This window comes from Anas platyrhynchos, chromosome 2 (genome assembly GCF_047663525.1).
Source record: "Anas platyrhynchos isolate ZD024472 breed Pekin duck chromosome 2, IASCAAS_PekinDuck_T2T, whole genome shotgun sequence".
NCBI classification, from domain to species: domain Eukaryota; kingdom Metazoa; phylum Chordata; class Aves; order Anseriformes; family Anatidae; genus Anas; species Anas platyrhynchos.
Window position 1 is genome coordinate 90,368,257 of NC_092588.1, and position 23,055 is coordinate 90,391,311.

At 37.3% G+C, this 23,055-nt stretch overlaps 1 protein-coding gene across 1 annotated transcript; it reads right to left on the bottom strand.

Moving 5' to 3' along the window:
- Positions 1–5,973: 5,973 nt before the first annotated feature.
- On the bottom strand, positions 5,974–22,847 carry EEF1E1 (eukaryotic translation elongation factor 1 epsilon 1). Its single transcript, XM_027451599.3, has 4 exons — positions 22,688–22,847; positions 20,652–20,852; positions 13,039–13,134; positions 5,974–6,623 (listed from the first exon to the last, which is right to left on the bottom strand). The coding sequence occupies exons 1-4, from the start codon at positions 22,766–22,768 to the stop codon at positions 6,483–6,485; spliced, it is 519 nt and encodes a 172-aa protein (XP_027307400.1). The 5' UTR covers positions 22,769–22,847; the 3' UTR covers positions 5,974–6,482.
- Between the last annotated feature and the right edge of the window lie 208 nt (positions 22,848–23,055).

Sequence of the window (23,055 nt, forward strand, 5' to 3'; positions counted from 1 at the left end):
CACATACTTTTTTTTTTTTTTCCCAAAGTAACCATCTCGTAATCTATAGATTAGTATTTAGATTTTTCCACTTCAATGTTAAGCACTTCAGTACTTGACAACCACCAATAAATTACATCAGTGCTCACATTTTAAAAATATCTGTAGGACATTCCAGATGGCTTAATGATCACTGATGATTAGGGGTAGAATCATTCAGATGTTGATTTTATCCCTGTCCAGCCTATCTGCAGTCCTCCCCAAGGGCTAGTCTGTCCCTCAGACAAGTTATTTAACCCTCCAAGCCAAATGCTATTTTTTAAAATTTGCTACGGAGGAAATACTTAGCTAAGGGGATTTGTAGGAAAGACTCTTTTTTTACATCATGTATAATGTCAAGTTCAGAATTATAGGACTGCTACAAAGGCAAATCCTGTGACAGACAAATGCCTCAGTTTCTAGGTCTACTGTCCTGAAACTATTTTTCCTCTTTGTTTGAATAGTGCTTTCTGTTTGTTTGTTTGTTTTTAAGAATATGCTTTATTTGCTGCACTTATGCCTTTTTTTTCCCTTTCCTTGCTTACTCTTACTGCCATCAAGCTTATTCTCAAAACATATTTTAAAAAATAAGGAGGACTTAAAAGAGGCGATGACTATGAAAAGACAATACTTGTGGAGCTCCTAACCTGTCAGTTTGCAGGAAGTAGTCATCAAGACACAAAAATATGGAAATATCTATGGCTTGGAGCATGAAAATCAACATATGCAGTCATCATGTGTTTTTTGGAAGATAGGCTAAACAAACTCTGTCACTTCTGCCTTGCACTAGAACCCGCTTTCTCTTTTAGGGATCACCATGCCATTTCCTATTAGTGTTAGCAGTGCTCCGAATTGCAAAATCTTTAGATTAACGTGCCGAATCCTGTCATTTTTCCCACAGGCTGTCTGGCGATGATAATCCACTAAAGGATTGTTTCATCCGAGTGGCGGTGTCCAAGTCAAACGCTGGCAACAGGCAGGGAAACCCAAACCTGTTGAGGCAGACTTCTGCTGAGACGCGAGGAATTGGAGCGACAGCCCGTAGGGGCGGGAGGCGGGGGACACACTCTGCCTGAGCAGAGCAAGTCCATGGGCTGTGCCTGTGATGGAAGACCGCGACCGTGATCGTGATAGCTGGAAGTTTGTGGGCCGTGATGCTGATCCTGGTCAGAGCAGGCCTGGGGCTGCGCTCTTTGGAGCGGTGCCTTGTCAGATTAGCCACACGGCTACTGTATGTGATGCTCAACCTGGACAGACAGGCCTGCCAGGCAGAAACTGCTCAGGCAGATGATGCTGGGGAGGACAAAAATTATCCACCGCAAGACTAAGAAGACAGATGACACCCAGCAGGAACAGCGAGCCAAATCTGCAGAATCCACAATACAGCTGGCTAGCCCTAGGCTACCTGCCTCTTTGAAGTGGAAGAGACATCACCGACGAGCTGTCAAATTAGATCACCAGCCTGGAAATGCTGAAAGAGATTTAGTTCTTCCAACAGAGGATGGAAAGTTTAATAGACGAAAATCTTCCTAAAGGGGCCAAGGTAATGTGGGAGGGGAATGGGGAATCCTTAACATGCAACAACAATGAAAAATTACTAGCCTCCCTCCTGCCTGCACAAGGAAAGATGAGGTTGGCTGCATTACATGGCAGCAGGAATTACTGTAGTCACTACCAGCACAGGAAATAAGGGCGACGCCTGCAGGAACATGCATACAGCAGCAACAAGTAACCATTTCTACAAAATCAAATTCCCTCCCAAATCTGTGATATCTCTATATGTCACCCTAGAGCAGGGGTCTAAAGTACTATAAATCTAATATTCAAAATATTCAAGACATGCAGCAGAGGGATACAAAGACCCAGTCTGACTCTAAAAGCTTAGTGCAACAGAGGCACATGATGGCAAATCTCCCTGCATTTCTTTTGCAATAATATTCATGGACAAAAAGCATGAGAAATGCAGCTCAGTTTCAATAAATCAAGAACAAAAATTAAGATTACCAAGTGCATAAGCATGTGCTCAGGTGTATGGTTAAAATGAAACCTGGTGCTTCCATTAGGAATAGCAGCAGCACAATCTAATTATAGATTCAAAGAAGAAATATCACTCTTTGGGGGAAAATATTAAAGGTAGTAATCCATTAAACAGCTCCATCACTGCAGTCATACATTGAAGTTAAGGACCATGAAATACACCAAAGATTAGAAGAAAAGATGAAATAGAAAGCCAAAAGGAAAAAAAGCCACCCATAAGCCTAAAGATTCCCCCTCAATTTCAACTCAAGGATTTTTGTTGTTGTATTGCTAAATAAGTTTTGTACACATGTATAATTATAAAATCAATTTATAGTCATACCAAGGAAATTTACTTGGAGAAAAATCATGATAATCTCTCTATCGCCTGCTTCAGCATTCCTGTTGCAGACAAACCACAGAGATGCAAACAGATGATGCTAAACAACAGTGTATAAACTGGATCTGTAAATACAAGAATTTACACTGGATTCCGTGGTAATAATTTTATAGGTTTCTCTATTCCTTATTTCTTTCAGCTAATGCCTTTGCAAGTACCTCTTTTCCAAAGCCACAGCAATGAGGAGCAATTTTGATCATCTACTGCTTTTTAACCCAATTGTAATTCTGTGCAAGAGCTGCCCCTAGAGACTTCTGAAGCCAAACTGAACTCCGACATCTCACTTGAAAGTGAAGTTACTCATCCAAAAACAGCTAAAAATCATCAGCACATTTCTAATATATTCACACTTGAACATGTTTCAACCTGGCTTGTCAGCAAACAGTGGTCATCTTGGGATGAAAGGGAGAAAGACAAGACAAAGAGCTAAGTGTAAGGTTTCACTGAACACTTACAATTATCATATTTATTTCACTGTTGAATTCTTCTTGCTGCTGAAAGGTTGTCATGCAGTACTATCTCACCATATGGCAACAACCTCAAGTCCTAGAGGCACATACTTAAAAGACCATAACATGTCAGGCCCCCCGAATAAATTAGATAGAACGATTATGCAAAATAATAATACTGCCATGATGAGATACATTAACAAATGAGAGTGTCATTGCTCATGAAATGCCATGAAAATAAATTCCACACATCACCGTGGCCATCATCATCATCAAACTGTGAAGCAACAAAAGTAAAACATCACAGTATTTACTGTGCCCTTCAGCAACTGAAATTTTCTGAAAGGAGAAAGGTTTGCAAGTGAATAAAGTCACTTTTTACTAATATCCAGTGGAAGTATGTAGCGGGTTTACGTGTCAAGGTTTTGGTAGCAGGGGGCCTTTGGGTTAGCTTCTGAGACAAGAATCTGGAAGCTACCCCACATTAGGTAGGGGACCCACTGCTGATCAGAGCCAAGCCAATAAGCAACGTTGTTTTGCACCTCTGTGAGCATATTTAAGACAGGCAAAAAAAAGAAAAAGAAAAAAAAAAAAAGACTGACCACAACCCCCATTCCCCTGCTCAGGGGGAGGAGGTGGAAGAGAGCAAATGGGGGAGGTACTTTTGTTTTTTTTTTTTTTAAACTTTCTTTCTTACTTCTCTAACTTGTTAGTAATAGGCAATAAATCTTACTATCTCCCTATGCCGAGTCTGTTTTGCCCATCACAATAACTGTTGAGCAATCACCCCTTTTCATCATATTAGCCCTTTTCATCATATTTTCTCCCCGTTCCTCTTTGAGGAGGGCATGGTTGTGAGTGGAGCTCAGCCACCCACCTCAGTAAAACCACCACAGTCCTTTTTGGAGCCCAACATGGGGATCGAGGAACTGGAGATAAGGATGATAGTTGAGAGAAGGGGCAAAACATGTACTGGTTTTTTTTTATTTAATTAATGTAACACTTGTGAAGAATTCAAGGAAGTTGTAATTGTGAGGAATATGTTTCATGTTAGTGTGGTGAATGGATGAGGGGTGGTGTGTGTGTGTAAATTGTCTACCTTGTTGGTGTTGTGATGTTATGCTTATTTTGGCATGGGGAATTTTTTCCTTTTGGTGTAAGTCAAGTTTGTGAAGATTGTGATGATCGTAAAGTAAGAATATATTGTGATTGTTCTTAAATGTTTTTCACAGAGGTGAGGAGTGGTGGTTGTGGTAGAGCTCGGCCACCCACCCGAGTAAAACCACCAAAGCATAGTAAACAGAAAAAACAGAAACAGAAAACTGAGTTTTTTGTTTTTAAAACAAATAGCAGGATATTTACCCATGTACTTTTAAAACAGATAATCAGCATTAATGTGACAGATCTGAAGTACACTGTCTCTCATCTGTAAATAATATGAAATTCCATCTTTAAAAATGTACGCAGCATCTCAGGCTGAGGTACATTTTTATTGATTTTTCATTTTAAAAAAAATATATTTACCTGTCCTTACTGATCAAAAGGTATTAAACAAAGTGGAAGCATGAAAAAAACATAAATCATTATCATCTGGTTTTCCTAGTCTTCTCTCAGAAGCAAAGGCTCAATTCATCCTTCTTTGCTTTTAACCCTCTCCAACTCTTAAAAATTTTGTCCCCTACATAAAGTGTTCAAGTTAACGATATGGCAATGACCAAATGCCTTTTAGATGGTATAGAGTTAAATTTCACTAATCACTCCTAAACTTTTCATGTTATTTGATTCCTCCCCCACCCCCCCCACCATCAATCAATTCTTCTATTCTAAACCAGAGAAAATAAAACTGGCACAAGAGGCTAGGGGATACTGCAGTCACAGCATGTAGCTACCCTGAGAAATCTTTAACACTTGGCAACAGCTGTTTGGGATAAAACAAAAACAAAAAGCCACCTCATTCTCTATACACCAGCTCTACAAAACTTATCCGAGAAGATGACAGTATTGCTTTTAGTTGTAAGTTGGAAACAAAAAAAAGGGCAAGCTCACAATAGTTTGAACGAACAGGGAATCAATGGCAAAAGTAATGACAGTAAAAACCTGAAGACCTCAGGCAGTAAACAATAAAAAGATGAGCACATGAAGCTTCTAATAACTGCACCTTGTTCCAGAGTACATGTCCGCACAATCCTCAGGCAAATCTTAATTATGAAGATCTCACTGAAAACTTAAGTATAGAAGGCCTGCTTCTAAATACCAAGGGACAAAAGTATCTATCAGCAGAAATTGTAGAAGCTGAGAATTAAGCTTCCTAGAAAATTATAACCTTTTCAAACCAAATGAGATATTTTTTTTTTTTAATCAACGTAAAACATTCCTAGAAAATACCTATAAGAGAGCCTGAAATTGTTCAGGTTAAGCTTACTGGTGACTTGTGCAACTTCCTTTTGTCCTCATCTATTAGGATATATTTTAATTATCTTGCCTCATTAACTACTTATTTCTTAAAACCTTGAATAATTCAGGTATCTCTACCTTACTGTGTGTAGCACACAAAAGAATGTACAACAGACCACATACTAGACTCACAGGATGTGTTTGCTGAACACTGTCATAGAAACTAACATACAAGTTTATTGATTAAATACTTTTGTATTTTTTCCGTGCTTTAAAGGAAATGTTAACTGATTTTTGGAAAATGTAGTTACCCAACCCAAATACACATCCTAGAGCATTGTTACCATTTTGAAATTCATTACAAAAAAAAAAGACCATGGTTCTAGGGTGAAGTGACCTGTGAAGTGTTTGATTCAGCAATAGCGTCCTTGGTTTTATAATAAACTTCTGCAAATTGAATTCACCACTCATTACCTTGCATGTTTTTCCCCCACCTCTTTCTTTTTAGGATCTTGTAATTTTACTTACATGGAAATAGCATAAGAAGCAAGACATGCAGAATCTTTGAAATAAAATGCTTCTAGGGTCTAAACAGAGGTCCATAACATCATAAAATGAAGTAAAAAGTCAAATAAGATTTTACATGCCTTTTTTTTTTTTTTAATAAACTAAAAAGTTTCACAGCCAAATTACGACTACAGTTTCAAAATAATTTATTCAGTCACTTAAATACTTTGTAACATTTGCATGTTCCCTTTTTCACATCCTTGGCACATAATATAGCTCTTAACTTTTACAAAACTAGTGTAAACATTCACGGAAAATAAAATGGAAAAGGGGGACATATGCATAAATTCAATAAATAGGAGTGAAAAATCAAAGGAAAATAAGTAATTTGCTCCTTTAAAGGCCATGCAATTACAGTTGAATGTTTAATTGAAAAAACATTTCTTTTTTAAAAAATAGTGAATTGAAACTCAATTTCCATCTTTCTGCCATTGTTCCATTTAATCAGATACATGATACAATTCTGGAACCAGTTCAAATTGTTGAACAAGCAATAGTGACTCAATGCAAGTATTACTTGAGGCATTGCCAGTTTTGGTTCATATATAGAAGGTTATAAACCAGTATTTTCAAGTTAGCGGTTTTGGATATAACCTCTAGACTCCCAACATCATTCCAACATGACATTAAGATTTTCCTTAATGAGCATTAGTATATAATCTGTTCTTGATAAAGACGACATTAGACAGCTGTTGTCGGACACCTGGATAATGTTGAATGTGGTTGAACCAGCGAGACACATTAAGGTATTTCTCCTTTTCTTGCACTGTGAGGTCCACCTGCATGGTGAAGAACACAAGGTTGCATTATTAGTATCATAATATGTGGGAAGGCAAATTAGAAGTGTATAGTTTTACAGCCAATATCAACTCACAGAGTTCTTACGGAGCAACAGAATATCGTTAATACCTTAATTTCACAATCTAAATTATATATGCATTTTTCATGTATTCAAATGAACAGATCTGGAGGGTGGAATATACATTTGTATATTATACTTGGGGATGGGAGGAACAATTGTTAGCATGCTTTAACACTTATCTACTCATGGTTAGCATATAGTGTCAAGATACAGTGAAGAGTTCCTCATTACGCACAAGTCTTACACACTCCTCTAATCCAGCAGCAAGTCTTGCTTCACAGGCAAAGTGTAACGTATATTAAAAATGCAAGAATACATTTTTTCAGGCTGTTTCAGGCTGCTTAGTTTTCCATTTTGATCAATAGTCACACAACAGTTACCTAGCCACAAGAGCACCCAGGGAGAAGCTTCCAACTGTTATGTACATACTGCAACAGCTCCATTCTACCTCTACTTTTACCAAAGGACTAGATCAGATAGAGTCATCTATAATTACATGTTAGCTATACCTTTCAGAGTCTTCTACATTAAAGTCAGCAAGACCCTTAAATATTTTCAATGAAGTCTTTTTATAACTTCAGTCTCTTTCAAGCCAGCAGTAGAACTACCTCCATTCTGTATCACCTTTATTACCTCTCCCTGATAACCAGTTTTAGGTCTTCATTCCTCTGGAACCAAGTTAATGTCTAAATTGATACAATAACCTGCTTCCTCATGTTAACCTACAACAAAAACTAATTAGAAATAGGGGAAGCCTCAAAACAAACTACAAAAATTATCAAGAAAAACATCATCTTCATGTGAACTACTCTATCTCATCTCCCTAATATTTAACCTATGCAGTGTAGGACTCATCTCTCTTCAGTAAGCCATCAAGCTTCACTGATTCACTTTGACAACACCTGCAGTAAACAAGGGGGCGCACCTGTAGAGGATAGTCTTAGCAGACAAATCTTAGCTAGACACACCTCCTTTTTTCATGCTTAGACCTCTACAACTAAACAAGGTTAATCCCCTCCTCAATAGCTAAACAGATAGCATACTCCTTGTGCCTTGTTCTACAAGCACCAGATTTCATGGATAATGCAGGTTCATTGCCAATTTCATCATGGGCACAGGACAGCTGGAAACAAGTATGTTCGAATAGACTTTAAATTACAAGAAAAACTATATGAGTTCATTTAACTCAGCTGTAGGAACGAAAAGACGGTGTTCAAAACTAAGCCTCATGGTGAATTCTACCACGTGACAAACCAGCCTTTTGGATTTTAAGAGTTGACTATAACATCCACTGTTTCCCCTTCCTATTCTCTCACACAGGCCAGCAATTGGCTTAGAATTAGAAACCTTTAAACATGTAGAGTTAAAAGATAATCTAAACAAAAAAACACACTGTAAGGATACATACTACACTGAACTGGCTAGAGAAACAAAAAGAAAAAGAGTTTTGAAGAATGACAGGAAAGAATTCTAAGTCAATGTCATGTAATTTTCTGTTCTCTATGAGAGTAAAGCTGTATTAACAGCAAAGAGCACAGTAACTGCAGCAAAAAATAAGAAGTGGGGGATATTTCAGCTGCTCTTCTTCCTACAGAACACACTTGCAGAACATAAGCATACTCCTGCACACACTTCCACAAAACACCTGCAGTTTTAAATTGTTATGTACCCCAGTTCAGGCAGTATGAGAAAAGCTGTTGCATCCTTCTACATCTCATGCCAGCAGCAACACACTGTTCCTACAGCTGTATATAGTCCGATCAAAGTGTGCAGCCAAATCAATTAAAGCAGACATTTTCGCAGAGGTCTAAACTTAACATGGCTAACCTGCATTACTCAAGTGGAAAAAAAAAAATAGTAATAAGAGAAACTCCAGAATTTTGAGGCATTACAAGCAAAAGGAAGTGGAAGCTATTAAAACGTAACACTTTTTTTTTTAATTAAGATATTTCATAAACTGCCCGAGGTTCTTCGGGCACTAATACAAGACAGAAAAAACATGCAGCACCATTTACAGGAAGATGCTTTTGATCACATGTAGTTTGTTATAATTAATGGCAGTTTGAAGTTGATGCTTGTAAGTGGCTCTACAGCTTCATACCACAGTATGTAACGAACAACATACACCCTAAAGGCTATCTATGATTAATACTCTTCCTCATTATCAGTAAAGTATAAGCAGGTACTAAAAATACTGTGACTAACTTCAGTGATTATTGTACACTGACAGAATTATAATACCCTTTTTCCCCAACATCTTTACTGGGTAAGTGCTTGAACTGAATCCTGAACTGAACTTCAGATTTTGCAGCAGATACAGTTTCCTCTCCCTGTAATTTTATATTGATAATTCTCAATTTAATCTTTTAAAATTACAATTACAGTTAATTTTAATTACAATTAAATTACAATTTACAGTCTCAAAAATAAATTTCTCTGAAGTAAATCAAAAATAAGGTTTGGAAAATAAGTCCTTCTCCATTCTGTTAGCATAGTGGAAAAACATCTGAAGGGCAAAATAGACAATACTCTAATAATAAAACCCTTCTTTGTACTCCAGGCAGAACAGGCAAGATATTTTTGCTTATTTACATAATGTGCTCTATCAGTGAAATATATTAAAAAGCACTCTGTGGCATGCTCTACTTTTTACTCAGAACATAACTCTTAGGTTAATTGTTTAGAGATCACTTCCATGGCATTTTTACAACATTTTGTTAGATGGGTATTTTCTATTCTTCCTCATTAAATTAGACAATTCCCCCAAGTTAAGGAAGGCTGCTATTCTACTGATAAAATAATTATTTGCCATTAAAGCAATTATTTCAATAGCAAAGAAGCAGACACTCAATTTGATTTTTTTTTTTTTTTTTTAATTATGAAAAAGAGTCTTAACTCTCCACCACACAGCTCAGGAAAGATAACGAAGGTGGTCATCACACAGTGCAACCAGAAGAGTTTCTAGAAGGGCTATAAATACACAAGCTTTAATTATATTTGCTTTCAGTAGCACTGGGAATGCAGGCATAAATTCCCATGCCTATACCCTACATGTACATGGGAAGTCTAAAAAATACCTGTGTATGTCTAAAGCTCTTCAGCATCAAGAAAAGAACAGATATCATTTCACTTTCTAATTTGGCTTTTACATATAAAAAAAATATAAAATTTAGACTGAGATTTCTATTTGTAGATATACACTTCACCTGTAAGTTATTTTCCAGTGCTTATTAAAGAAATTTTAAACTCAAACATATAGACTTCAGACTACTACTACAGTTCTGCTAAGATTTACGAAGTATAAAGTCAGATCAACCTTTGTATTGATTATTTCTCTTAATTATTTTCAAATATCACTTCATTAGTTCTATTTGTGAATAAGAATATAGGGAAATTTAAAAAAATATTAGTTCTGATATGAAAACAGTTTCCTTACCACAAAGGAATTTAATGCTTACTGATTGCCTGAGTTATCCTCAAGCAACGCTTCCAAATTCATGTATTCTCTGCAATCCATGCTTTAACCTAGCAGAACTTCATTGTTCATCAAAACCATTTACATATGTATTTAAGCAATCAAAATATAAAAAGACAACAATATTTATACTAGATGCACGGAGACCCAGAATTACATATGACAGCATAAGTCACACCAACTTGAAAAAGCCCATTTAGACAGCCAGCATCAAACATTACATATTTGGGATGTTTGTGATCTACACTGTGAGGCAGAACTATGTACGTAATTTAGTTACTGCCTCATCATTACAAATGTGTATTTCTAATTAAGAGACTGAAAATTTTTCCTACAACCCTGGCATAAAACCTCAAATGCTACCTCTGAATACCCTCACTTATTAAAATACTAATTCTTTTGACACAGTATGGATTTTTAAATATTTATCACTATTATGCTTACTAAGATAACTATAAGAGAAAGGAAGAACAAATGAAAAGCATTCAACTGTAAAATTAAAAGTTACTGTTGGTCTATCTGAATTACAGTTTGACTATTGAACAGTGAAGAATCAGGTTCCAGAATTCCACATGTATAATAGTGTGTGCGTGCAAAGTAGAGGTGGGGAGGAATACAAAGTTTATCATATATTCTCATTAACACCAATGAAGGAAGGTGAAACCAAAGGTGAAGCAGCAAGCAGTAAGAGCATGTAATCTCAAAAAAAACTTTTCAAGTTCACCAGAAGGTCTGTAAAGTTTTAGCAATACTTGGCTCATTCAGGACAATCATGGTACATCACTAGTATTTACAGTATTCTATTAATGATGTCTGCATTAGTATGTAGTTGTTAGCCCATCAAAAGCATACATTAATCCTAAAGGCCATTATCAGTACTATTTTCAGATTCATTTTCTAGATAGCAACTGTGGATCCCCTTCTCCCATCCTCTCTACTTTTACTCTTAAATGGTTATAGGAAGAAAACCGTACTGACATTTTGCACATTTTTCAGGCTTAGCTGAAACAGTGGTGGATATGACAAACTGCTTTTCTGGACTGCATCACATTAGAGGATAGAGCAGCTTTCCCTCCTGCCTAATGCTTGGGGCAGAGAAGCAACTCAAAGTACTCTGTTCTCATTACTGGAGGAAAAAAAAAAATCCCAGTTCAAGATCTTACCTCTATAATTAAATACCAACACTAACAATTTCTGAAACCTTATAAATATGTAATTCTTAACTAGCAGTTTCTAGATTGTCTTCTGTTCAGTATAGCAACTCCATTATTTGCCCTTTATACCTTTCTAAGTCAGAAAATTATCTTCTGCCAAAATCAAGCATTTCAGAAACAGATGTTGTACTATAAACTTGTCCCAAGTAATGTCTAGATGGTTGCAGGCACCCAGGAGCACTAAGTCATTTGTTTTTACCATCTGTTCTATTTCCCAAAGCAACAACTTGTATCTTTTCTTCTTGATTAGGTGGTCTACTCTAGAGCAAACTAAATATAAAATATGCTTGAGTTCCCCCTGCTTAATTTAAAAAAAAAAAAAGTCTCATTTGAACTTCTGTTGTCTCACAGTACATAGCCATATTGAAAAAAATGTTTATATGTTTTCATATGATGAGTGAAAGGTAACTCATTTGACATTCCAGTCAACACATTTATCCCTTACAAGGAAAACATGATTTAAATATAACGTCTCAACATATTTAATTATAAAGTGATTTTAATATGTTTTCAAAAACCTGAAATTAAGCTTTCTTTTCCTCTGCTTGCACTGTCTTATTTGAACATTTATTCCTCAACAGTCAAGAGATACACAAAATCTCTCTCATTCTTAGTAATACTTCATTACCTGATCTCTTGCCCCTCCTCTTCACATTCCCTTTTGAAGCACAAGTCCTCTTGTACGCTTCTAGTACTCTGCTTTTAATTGCATACACTAACAGTTCAACCAGCTGACTGAATTCACAGATCAGATGCAGGCATTTAATCAGAGGCATTTTTTTCTTCTTTTTTCCCTGCCATTTTCTGATGGCAAACTCAGTGATTTTATCCTCCCCCAAGATTCCAGCAGACAATTTGGTTTGTTTTGTTTAGAAATACTCACTCCAAAGAATGAATGCTCATTCACAACCATGTTCCAGCCACCCAAATACAAATAACTGCTATTGCTTCATTTTCAAATTACCTCTTGGGGTTCAAAATTGACGTGTGGTGATCTATAAGCACTCTGCAGTAAACCCTGAGCTACGTATGAAGAATCTCAACATCATTTCTATTCAGTACAACCTTTTTTTCCCCTTAAGCACCAGCCTTCACATGTTATTTTGATATTCTGTATGTTATCAAGCCTTATCACTAAACCTTGAAACAAGAATGACATGTCATTATAGCTGACACTTATATGCATTTATGCTTCAGGAACTTTATTTATGGGCAACTTTTATAGTAGCACTTCTGTTCTAACAATTTTAGCATTTCCAGTTCTAACACATTCTTTGAGTTTCATTTAACCATCTCCCCCTGTAGTGCTGTAAGCAGTCACGTTTCAAACTTGAACAGGCAAGCTCTAGAAACATAGGGACAGGTACAATCCTTATGTTACTGTCCATACAGGCAACTGAAGTACCCTGAGTACTACAGATAATACACTTATTTTCACAGATTTCATAGCTAAACATTAAGAAGGTAAAACATACACTTACAGGTAAGTTATTTACAAAGTTCCTTGTAAGAAATCTCACTTTTTTTTTGTCCTGCAATTGTCATTGATACAGTACTTTAAATTCTACAGCAATAAAATGCACTTGAGATAAATAAACAATTATGGTAGCTCTATGTATAAAAGTAATGCAAATAGCACTTACCATGACGTGATGCAATCCATAGTACATCAAAATATCTGCTAAAGTAAAACTGTTTCCTGCAAGGTAGACTTTATCTTCGAGGTGTGTGTTAAGATCCTAAAAAGGAAAAAGTCATTACACTGCTGTAATACCGACTTCGTAAGACAAAACATTAAGGCAATTGTTAAAAATAATTGAGACCTTCCTCTGGAGACCAGGTATTTAAATAAGTGCCACCTTTAATTTAGCTAAACTCAGTAAAGGAGAAAAACACTAAAAGAAGTTTCTAAAAGCATCAAGATAATAACTTCAGTCATTATTCCTTGACAGCAAGATTTCAACAAAATTTAAGTGTTTGTCTCTAAACAAAATGCAAGACAGTTTGTTGCTGTCCCACAATTTCCCATCATTCCCCTATTTGACATCCACTCAAGTTTTTGTAAATACAAGTATTATTTGTTTTACATATGTAGCTGACCCCACAGAAATACTGTCTTTTCCTGGCTTCAAGTTACTTCAAGTTGACTAGTGCATATGAGTCATAAAAGCATCAGTGTCTCAAGAAGTTCTCAAACTGCAAATGTGTAAGAAGCAATAGAAACACAAAGGGATAATGGCATAGGAGATAAACATGCTTAACTCATGCCTGAAATTTGATATGCATCAACTGGTACCATTTGACACCTGCTTTTATTAATGTTGAAATCATTGCTAGCAAATCTTAATGACTGATACAGTCAACTCAGTCACTACATGAGATCATATGAAGGAGCACTGTTTCAGCACTCTAAGATCATCTCTCTCAACAACTCCGTGTCAGCTGGTATAAGGATGGGTGGTAGAAGACTTCCTTTTGGGTTCAATGAGTAAGTATTTCAAGTCTGTATTACTGAAGACTTTTCATATGTAGTTGTTCTCTGCAGGAAAACAAGGCAGAGAGACTCACTCACTGTTGGTCAACTGTATCATGCCTGAGAACAGAGGTATTGCTTATGGATAGGTGTCGCTTCCTTTCCTCCACACCTTACCTGCTCCTCATATAAGTCAAACACCTTTGTGCCCCCTACTTTCCTCTAAAGAGGAAAATGTAACAGCAAGCAAAATTTGCTTTAACCCTAAGGGTAAACTACAGCATAAGCAAGCTCTAGTTTTATGATATTCTTTCCTGAAGCGTAGGAAAAAGTATCCTAGCTTTTCCTTGAAGGTAGAAATTCCCAGATAATATTCCTCTATTGGTTTGGAAAAGAACAAAAAACAAACAAAAAAACACAAAACCAACACCAAATACCCAAGAAAAACGAACAAGCTTAAAGTAAGTTTCTTCTCAGAGTACTCCTGTTAGTTTCCTTAGGCCCTTTATTCCCTTCTGGAAACTGGTAAACAGCTTAAACATGATGTTTTTCAAAATGACCCTAAAATAACAGTCTCAATTACAGCACATTTTAATAGAACTCTTCATTTTTCAAAAAAAAAAAAAAAAAAAAAAAAGGGTAGGGCAAGGAAAAGGGGTTTATTCATTAGTCTAAATTATTTTTTAATTGTTCATTACAGTGTACTGCAATTTCTGTGGTTCTATAATTCTACTGCCTCAAACATATAGACGTATTCTACAGTTAATATGTAAAAAAATAAAACTCTGACCTTGCATTTCAATGTGGCAAGTTTGCCTCCTTTATGCCACCTTACAATTTTCTTTGACAGTAACTCCATGACAGGACTCCCATTCTTCTCTAAGACTGAAACATCCTAATGTCTGATTTGGTTTTCTTTTATTAGAGCAAATCAGGGAAAAATATTAACACCTGCACATTTAAGACTCTAAGGTCATCTGCCCCTGGCTACGCAGCTTTTTCCTTTACACTTGCTTGCTGCTTTCTTTATATTAGTTAGGTCTCAAATTACTTTAAATACATAACTACAGTTCTGGGGGATTTTATTTATGGAACACAAAGGCAAATACGTTGATAAGAAGAAACTTTCACAAAAGAAAATCTGTAAGTCAATATACTAGGAAAAAATCATAAACCCCTTCTGACACAAGTTCTCTAACTAGCATTTTACTTGGATTCATTGGAAATAACACTTTATTGTGAAAAGTAATGCTGCTGAAATTTTGCTCCTCTGCCATGACCTTATATCATATTCTTGGCTATACAATTAAGCTTTTTACTTTATAAACACCCTGTTAACTATGACCGTGTAAGTTGATGTAGTTATTTCACTGTTAAAATCCAGAATTTTGGCCAAAGTTACAGCATGTTGATTCTTAGTTTTATATATCTTCAAGAGTTAGGCTAATTTGTACACAGAACTGTTGGTTTGCATAGCTCATAGTTCAGGATGGGTTAACACCATCACAATACCTGCACAGCATATTTGCAGCTTCAAAATATTTATCACTAAGAACAAATTCAAGTCTTAAGGCAAAGTAAGCTATTACAGTTTGAACAATTATTTATTATAGCTCACCAAATTTTATCAAGTCAGTTAACTGAACAAATGGAGTTTGACAAACGTAATGGAGTCTTGGATAAATGAGCATTAATTTGCAATTCTGTTTTTGAATATATACATTACTCCCATAAGGGAAGAATAGGAAGATACTCTAATTTCATACTACAAAAGTCAAGCTAATTCAAAAACATCACACTATTTTTTTTCCATGTGCATTAGAACATGTAGTAGGTCTTACTTCATGGCTCATACTTCTCATACACTGTTATATTATTAGCTAATAGCCAACTACGGTAAAATTCCTGAAAGTAAGTTTTCTTAACTGACCACACTATTAAACTGGAACAGTCTTTCTGTCATGGAGAGATAACTGAAAAGTTGAATCCAATACTGTATCTATATTCGAATTTCTAGGACATCCTGAATATTCAGGTTTGTTAGCTGTTACTTTTATCACCGTCTTTCGTGCACTTAATGTCACTACTTAGACTGATTACATACATACAATTTTGTATTAAATAACTGACAGTCCTTAAGGCATAACTGCAGTTTGCTGTAATAATATGCACTGAACGACTGCAGCAATTCAAATTCCATTTTGGGGTAGGGGAATAGGGGAGAGAAGCAAGGTGTTGTTACTTATGTACTAAATGAAGGATTTCAATTTGCTTGTTTTATGAATAGATATGTGGTGTATAGCCCTTATCTACAGCAAAAAGCTCAACACATCCCATCAACAGGACACTGCTGGCTACCCCCCCAGAGTTGGATAATACAGGTATGTAGTACAATTGTCTGCAATCTAATTCATCTGTTTTCTTTTTTTCATCATCTAATTCATCTAACTCATCTGTTAAGACACTACCCATCACTGTAGCTCAGATAAGTCTATTCTTACAACACCTCCATAGCTTACGATGCATCTCATCATCCCCTAATTGTGTTCTGGATATTCTGTCCCTAAGAATGCACTGCTGGTGCACACACTTCCTTTACATACAAAACCACGTGCTTTCAGTCAGCAATATTCACAAGGTCATTTCCACTCTACCTGCCTTCTAACAGCATGCAAAAGCAAAGAGCCTTAGAAAGCCCAGGAAAGCCTTGGGCAATACAAAACCCAAGATGAAGATTCTGCAGCCCTATCCAAGAAAGGCATAACCTCATATATAGCCTTATTTTTAATTATAATGTAAGACCCTTATTTAACTGAAAATATGAGCTAAACCTGTTCTGGAGGAATATTACACTAATCATATTGGACTTCATGTGAAGGACAGAGGAAAAACAGCTCTATCAAAAAATGTTGCTCAAATAATCAAGTGCAATCTTTTACGCCTGTCAGCATGCAACAATATCCTGGTGCTCTTAGAAAAGGGAAGAGTGAAAATAGACACGATGTTTAAAGAACACTGGATGTACAAGCTTGCCGAAGTGGTTAGACATTCTATTTAGAAGTCGGTTGAAAAACAGCATACAAGAACTGTGGATTAACTCTATGGACAGAGAACTGAATGGATTAACCTACTTAAACAGTGGTGAAAACACTAATTTTTCAAACAAGCATTTTAAACAATAACTGAAGCTATTTTATTTAGGTCTCCAATTGAACTTGATTATTAGAGCCAGACAGCACAGGAAATTGGGGCAGAATTGGCCATAATCATGGAATATTTTTGTAAGGGATACTGCAAGTAGTATGCAGAACTTCTTGGTTAAATAATCCTTCAGAACACTTCTGCCATTTCTGTGGAAGCTCTTCTGTGAAATCTAGTACAAGCTCCCAGTAATATTTTGGATAGAAGATATTTTAGAACCCTCAACATCTGAATACCTAAAACTAACAAAGCAGAGACATTCAAATCTACTGAATGGATTTCATTAATATTCAAGTAGAATTTTGGTGGCATGAGAATACATCAAAGGTTCTCAGTTCCTCCCGAGAGGTGCACAAATCCTACAAGGTATCAAGAACAACTACTCAATGATTTAGAGACACCCACCTCCCTGCCTTCCATGTAACTTCACTTCCCACTAACCAAGCATCACTCAGTTGGCCAAAAGCAAAGGAAATACTGCCTCACCCTATGAAAAAGAAAGTTCATGTAATACACTGGCCATTATGTAATCACCACTACTGACATTTATTATTCCTACATTACTCCTACATGCCAAAGGACAGTCTAGAGGCATTAATCCTGTTTCTTTTTTTTTCCAGCACAGGAACTCAAATAAAAAGTGGACAAAAATTTGAGAATGCTTTTGCTGACAGGTTCAGAACCATATGGGATTTGCTGAGTAAATAAAAAAAAATCCTTGTTAATATGGTCTGACTACCTGACAATTGTCTTCGTGCCAGGTAACAGCTTTAGTCAATACACCAGTAAGAAATTTTCTTAAGGCCAACAACAACAAAACTAAAAAAAACAAACAACAACAACAACAAAAAAACAAACTTTCCCATTCAAATGAACAGACATTAACCTAGCTATTATCCAATGTTATTCAGAAACAGATCACCTCATTTAAGGGTTAAGTAGAGGCAGCCTGACGTTTATAGCAGAAGCAACTGAACTGTTTTTGGCACGGCTTATTATAAATTGTGGCTCTAGGCTGCAACCGTCCCAAGACTGCCATTGTGTATTCCAGACACGTTGTAAAACTACAATCTCAGACTTGCCTCCCTATTTTAGTGCTCTCCCCCGCCCCCGTCTCCTTTCTTCCCCCTCCTCATACTCCCATTTGGCATAGTATACTTTAATGGTAGGCTGCCTCTTTTTCTGATTAATGATGGTGGCAAGAGAACAAATTAAAAAAAAATTTAATTGCTACGCTATGAAATTATTAATGCTGGAACAATTCCACAGCAGTCCTGCACAAAGATAAACTCTGGCCGTTCAGTGTCTGCTAAAAAAAGTCTGTAGGAAAATTTTAAAGTGGTATTTAGGATATATTATACTGACTGCCTAAATATATATAACTTCAGGGAAAAATCTCTTTCTCAGTAAGGAAGTTTTGTTTGGAAACAATTTATTTATGTATTTGTATTTCAGTTCTTTTCTAGCACTCCTAAGGCTAACACTGAAAAAGATACAACTTAGATATAAAGATATAAGGCTAACACTGTAAAGACAGAAGCACAAAACCATCACACCTCTGTGCCTGGCATTCCTACCCAAATGCAGTTCTACAAATCCTTGCAACATAGCAGGTATCATCACTTAGGACATTCAGAGCAGATATTTTATCATAAAAACAAAAAGCAAATTTGTCATCTTATATGATGAAATGGCCAAAAAAAGATAAATAAAAGTTAGTAATTCCCATGCAGTCTTCTCATGGTTTGAGACTAAACAGAAGGTGGTTTGTCTAAAACTAAGAAAAGCAACTGGAATTATATATCTGCCACACATTAAAAAAAAAAAAAAAAAAAAGGGGGTTTACACCAGGACAGGTACCTAGCTGACCAGCAACTGACTAGAATAACCAAAAGTTGAAGTGATTCTCTTTAATGGATTTCTTCCCTGGCCTTTCTTTTATTTTTATTTGACAAAATGCAAATCCTTGCAATAAGTTAATTCATTTGTTTGGAAGACACCAAACAGATTAGGAAGATAAATTGCTTCCTATGCAATCAACAGTTCTACACAGTTGAACTGCCTTCTATCAAATTAGCGAGAAAAATACATTAAGGTTGAAAGGGGCCTCTGATGGCCATCTAGTCATATCTCCTGTTCAAAGTACAGCTAAACTAGAACTTAAATCCTGATTAGTCTATGCCTACTTCAGCTGAATTCTTAAAAGTCTCAAAGGACAGACAGAACTCTGGAGAGGTGTTTGTAGAGTAACCCTGACCATGAATGTTTTGATAGTATCTACACATATAAGATAAAACCAATGATGTCACAAAAAGAAGCAATGCAAACAAGCTCACACTTAACCAGAAGATATTCCATAGATAAAATGAGATCAAGATACATCACAGATAATCTAAGTGAAAGAAATGGTTCTTTCGGGTGTTCACCATATCTGCCTTTTTACAAATCAATGAGGCTTGTCAGTTTGAGAAGAACAACAGATTACTGGCAAGATGTTGCTTTGCACCATTTTAAGATCAAGATTTCCCTTGAATTTAAGGAACCTAAGTACATCTTTTGCCTGCTGCTTCAGCAGTCTTTGGCTTGCTGAAATAAATTCTGTATGACACAGACTTACTGCTCCTAACAAAAATCAGAAATATTAAGACACCACTATCCACAAGTGTAGTTAATCTTTCAAATACCTTGCAGCTCAAAGCTATTTCCCAGCATAGGCTAATTAGTAGTATAAAGCATTTCCTATATTCTAAAGCTGACATTTTAAAATTAGAAAAAAACACTTAATTGACTGAATTTCACTGCTGCTTCATACACACTTAATAAAACATAGCTCTTAGTACTTGGCAGTGTACAGCAATTTCTCTCTTCAAACTTTGTTCCCAAAAGATTGCAAAAATAATAATTATAAGTCATAAGGAGTAAGAAGGAAAACAGAGCAAGTTTTTTCCCCCCCATCTACTCACTGCCATCTGGCTACTCAAATAACGGGGTGACCCTCGAGATTTTTTTCTGCCTCCACCTACCTCAGGGGGAGAAGCTTCAGACTACAAGAAAAGTTGAGTGGAGTGGACTGAAGCCTCCACATGAAGTAGCTCAATGTGAAGTGCAGTTTTGCAGGAGTTACCTTATGATTTCATTTTTTACTATTTCACACATCACAACGTCGCAACAACATCCATAATTACCAAATCAGGAAGAAGAGCTCTTAAATTAGTGCAGAATTATCTCTAAATGCAACACAACTTGTTTGTAAGTGGGCTTTCATGAAATATTTAGAAGCTGGTATCTTACAAGGCTAAAGACAGACTAAGCTATTGAATAATCTCTACACTATCTGGAATGTTCTAAGTAGTTCACAGCACTACAGCCACAGAATATGGTAAGAGTTCAGCTTCATGTATTTCAGAATGTGTCTTCCCTCATGTTTTCTTTTTTTTTTTTGTTAATCAACAAAAGGCAGCTGGCAAGTCTTCACCATTTTCCCACTTTTATTAATTGCTTATTTTTGCACACATTAGTGCTGTAATCCTCAAGGTCTAACCACTCCAAAATTCACTGCCAAGTTAATTAAGTCCTGCTTACCTTTAGAATTGTTCTAGTATCTTCCTTACTAGAACATCTATCTACTCGAGTGACTCTGTATTCCAACCACTGCTGAACGACAGCCTTTTCCTCTGCAGTGCTTCCAAGCAGTTGTTCTTTCTTAGCCTGTTTGACCAAGTGGGCAGCTATGGTAATTAATCCTGTCAGACCAGGACCATTGTTCGTCTGCAGAACAGGAATCTAGAAGAGAAAAACAATAATATTGTAACTCATTCAAAATGTATTCTATGTGACTAACTATTGTTTCTTTACAGCCATTCAAAAGGACCTTTAAAGACAGACCAGAATTTAGAAATATTAACGCTAAAGGTAGTAATATCAATAGGAAAATATTTGGGTTGTATTTTTACTCTTCGTGGTGGTTTACTTTCAGTTTTTACTGGAGACGTATTTAATGTACCTGTGGACAAAACAAGACACCTGTTTTTCAGGGCATCTTCCGCACAAAATAATCCACTTATGCTAATCTTAGCAAGAGGTAGTACTGTTTGTTCTGACCCTGGCAGAAGGCCTATTAACTAACTTTCAACTAATTTTTCAAATTCAGATCTCTGAGTGAAGGTTATAAAGCCAGTAGCATCCAGTTTCAGTCACAGCAGCCAGATTTACTGAAATGCTTATTCATACTTACTGTTCTATTGCCAAATACCAAGACAGAAGTTATTTGTTCACCCACAGCAGGGGAGGACAACATATCATACGCCTCTAGTTTTAATCACATCTTTGTTAGTGACGCTACTATGTTAAAGTGATTTTAATGCAATTTAATTGTAAGAACAAAAATGCATGCAAGAATATGCCTTTTAAAGTGTTTAAATTTAAATGCTGAAGGTGAAGATACCTGTTATCATAAACACTGATTAAGATTTGAAAAAAGACATCTCTTGTATTTTACAAAGAAGCATAAATGTGAGTTAGATACGCAGAGTTTCTGAAGGCAACATAGTAAGTTACATAACATATTAAACTTGAGAGAACATCAAAACAAGTTGACTTTGGAACTGGATCCTTGCTACTGTATCACAAATATTGCTCCAAAGAGGGAAAAAAAAAAAAAAAAAAGAACAATGAACCAAATTGTACAGAATTGACTGAACACACCACACAGACTTTTGGGGTATAAAAGAAGGTACTAGTAAACAAGTCAGTTTGTCTTAAGATATTACTTTAGAAGATATAGGAAATAATAGAACAAGTACTGCAAGCCTTTTTGAGTGGGAAAGGAAACAGAGCCACTATGGGTCACAAATGAAATGAACCTCACTGCAGCAGCCTAAAACCCATTCAGCCACTTATGGCATCAAATGACCACACAAGACACTGTCCACTTTCAGATGTAATTAATATGCAATGCAAACTTGAAGCACAGTATTTGTTTCACATTTTTATGCAAAGTCCTTGACTGTTCTGTTTTTCCACTGAAGTCAGAAAAACCATGGACAGATTTCATGACCCACTTCTTCAGACTTACACTTTACAGCAAAAGCATTAAAACACCAGCTGGACTGTTACATGTTTATGGAAGCTTGTTATATTTGAAACCAAAGAATGCTTACAAGAAAAGAGAAAACACACAAAAGCATAAATGAACAGCAATGCTTCTGTGATTCATCGCAGAGAGGAAGCAACGTGAAAGCTGCTACACGTTTGTGACTCCCCCGCGTTTGTTTTTTATATCACACAAAGCAATGCTTCCCTGTGAGCTTCAAAAACACCCAGCCAGCTACCTCGAGAAGGCATTTAACAGCCACAGCTCTTTGCCGTGGCTGCATTTCTAACATTAAGAGCTGACCGCTGGCCCAGGATTTAACCACCCCAGCACGCACACAGCCGCGCTGCCCGCAGGCCGAGCCCGTTCCCAGCCGCTGACGGGCGGGCAGAGGGGGCGCGGCTGGGGGCCGGCAGCGCGGCCCTGCGCCTGCGGGGCACGAAGCGAGCGGGGAGGAGGCCGAGCCGCCCAGGGAAGGGCCGCGGCCGGGCTGGCGCGGCGCGGGGACCCCGCCGGCTCCCATCACCTGCCGCTCCCCCTGCGCGCCGTACTTGGTCCCGTTCCGCAGGCCCAGCGTCCCCTCCAGCAGCGCCAGCTCCGCCGCCATCTTCCCTCGCAACCGCCGCCGCCAACAACCGGCGAGCACGTTGGGCGGCCGGACGCCGCGCCCCCTTAGCAACCGTCGCCGCTATTGGGCTGCGGGAGAGCGGCGAGCCAATCGGGCGCTCGGCTCAGCCCGCGCACGCGCCGGGGGGGCTCTCCGGCTTGTGGGTGTCCTTCGGCTTGCGGAGGGCGCCTGCGCAGAGGAGGCGCTCCCCTCACTTGGTGTGCTGCGCATGCGCGCGCTGGGCGCTGAGCCGCGCCTCCCGGCGGGACGGCAGCGCTGCGTGTGTG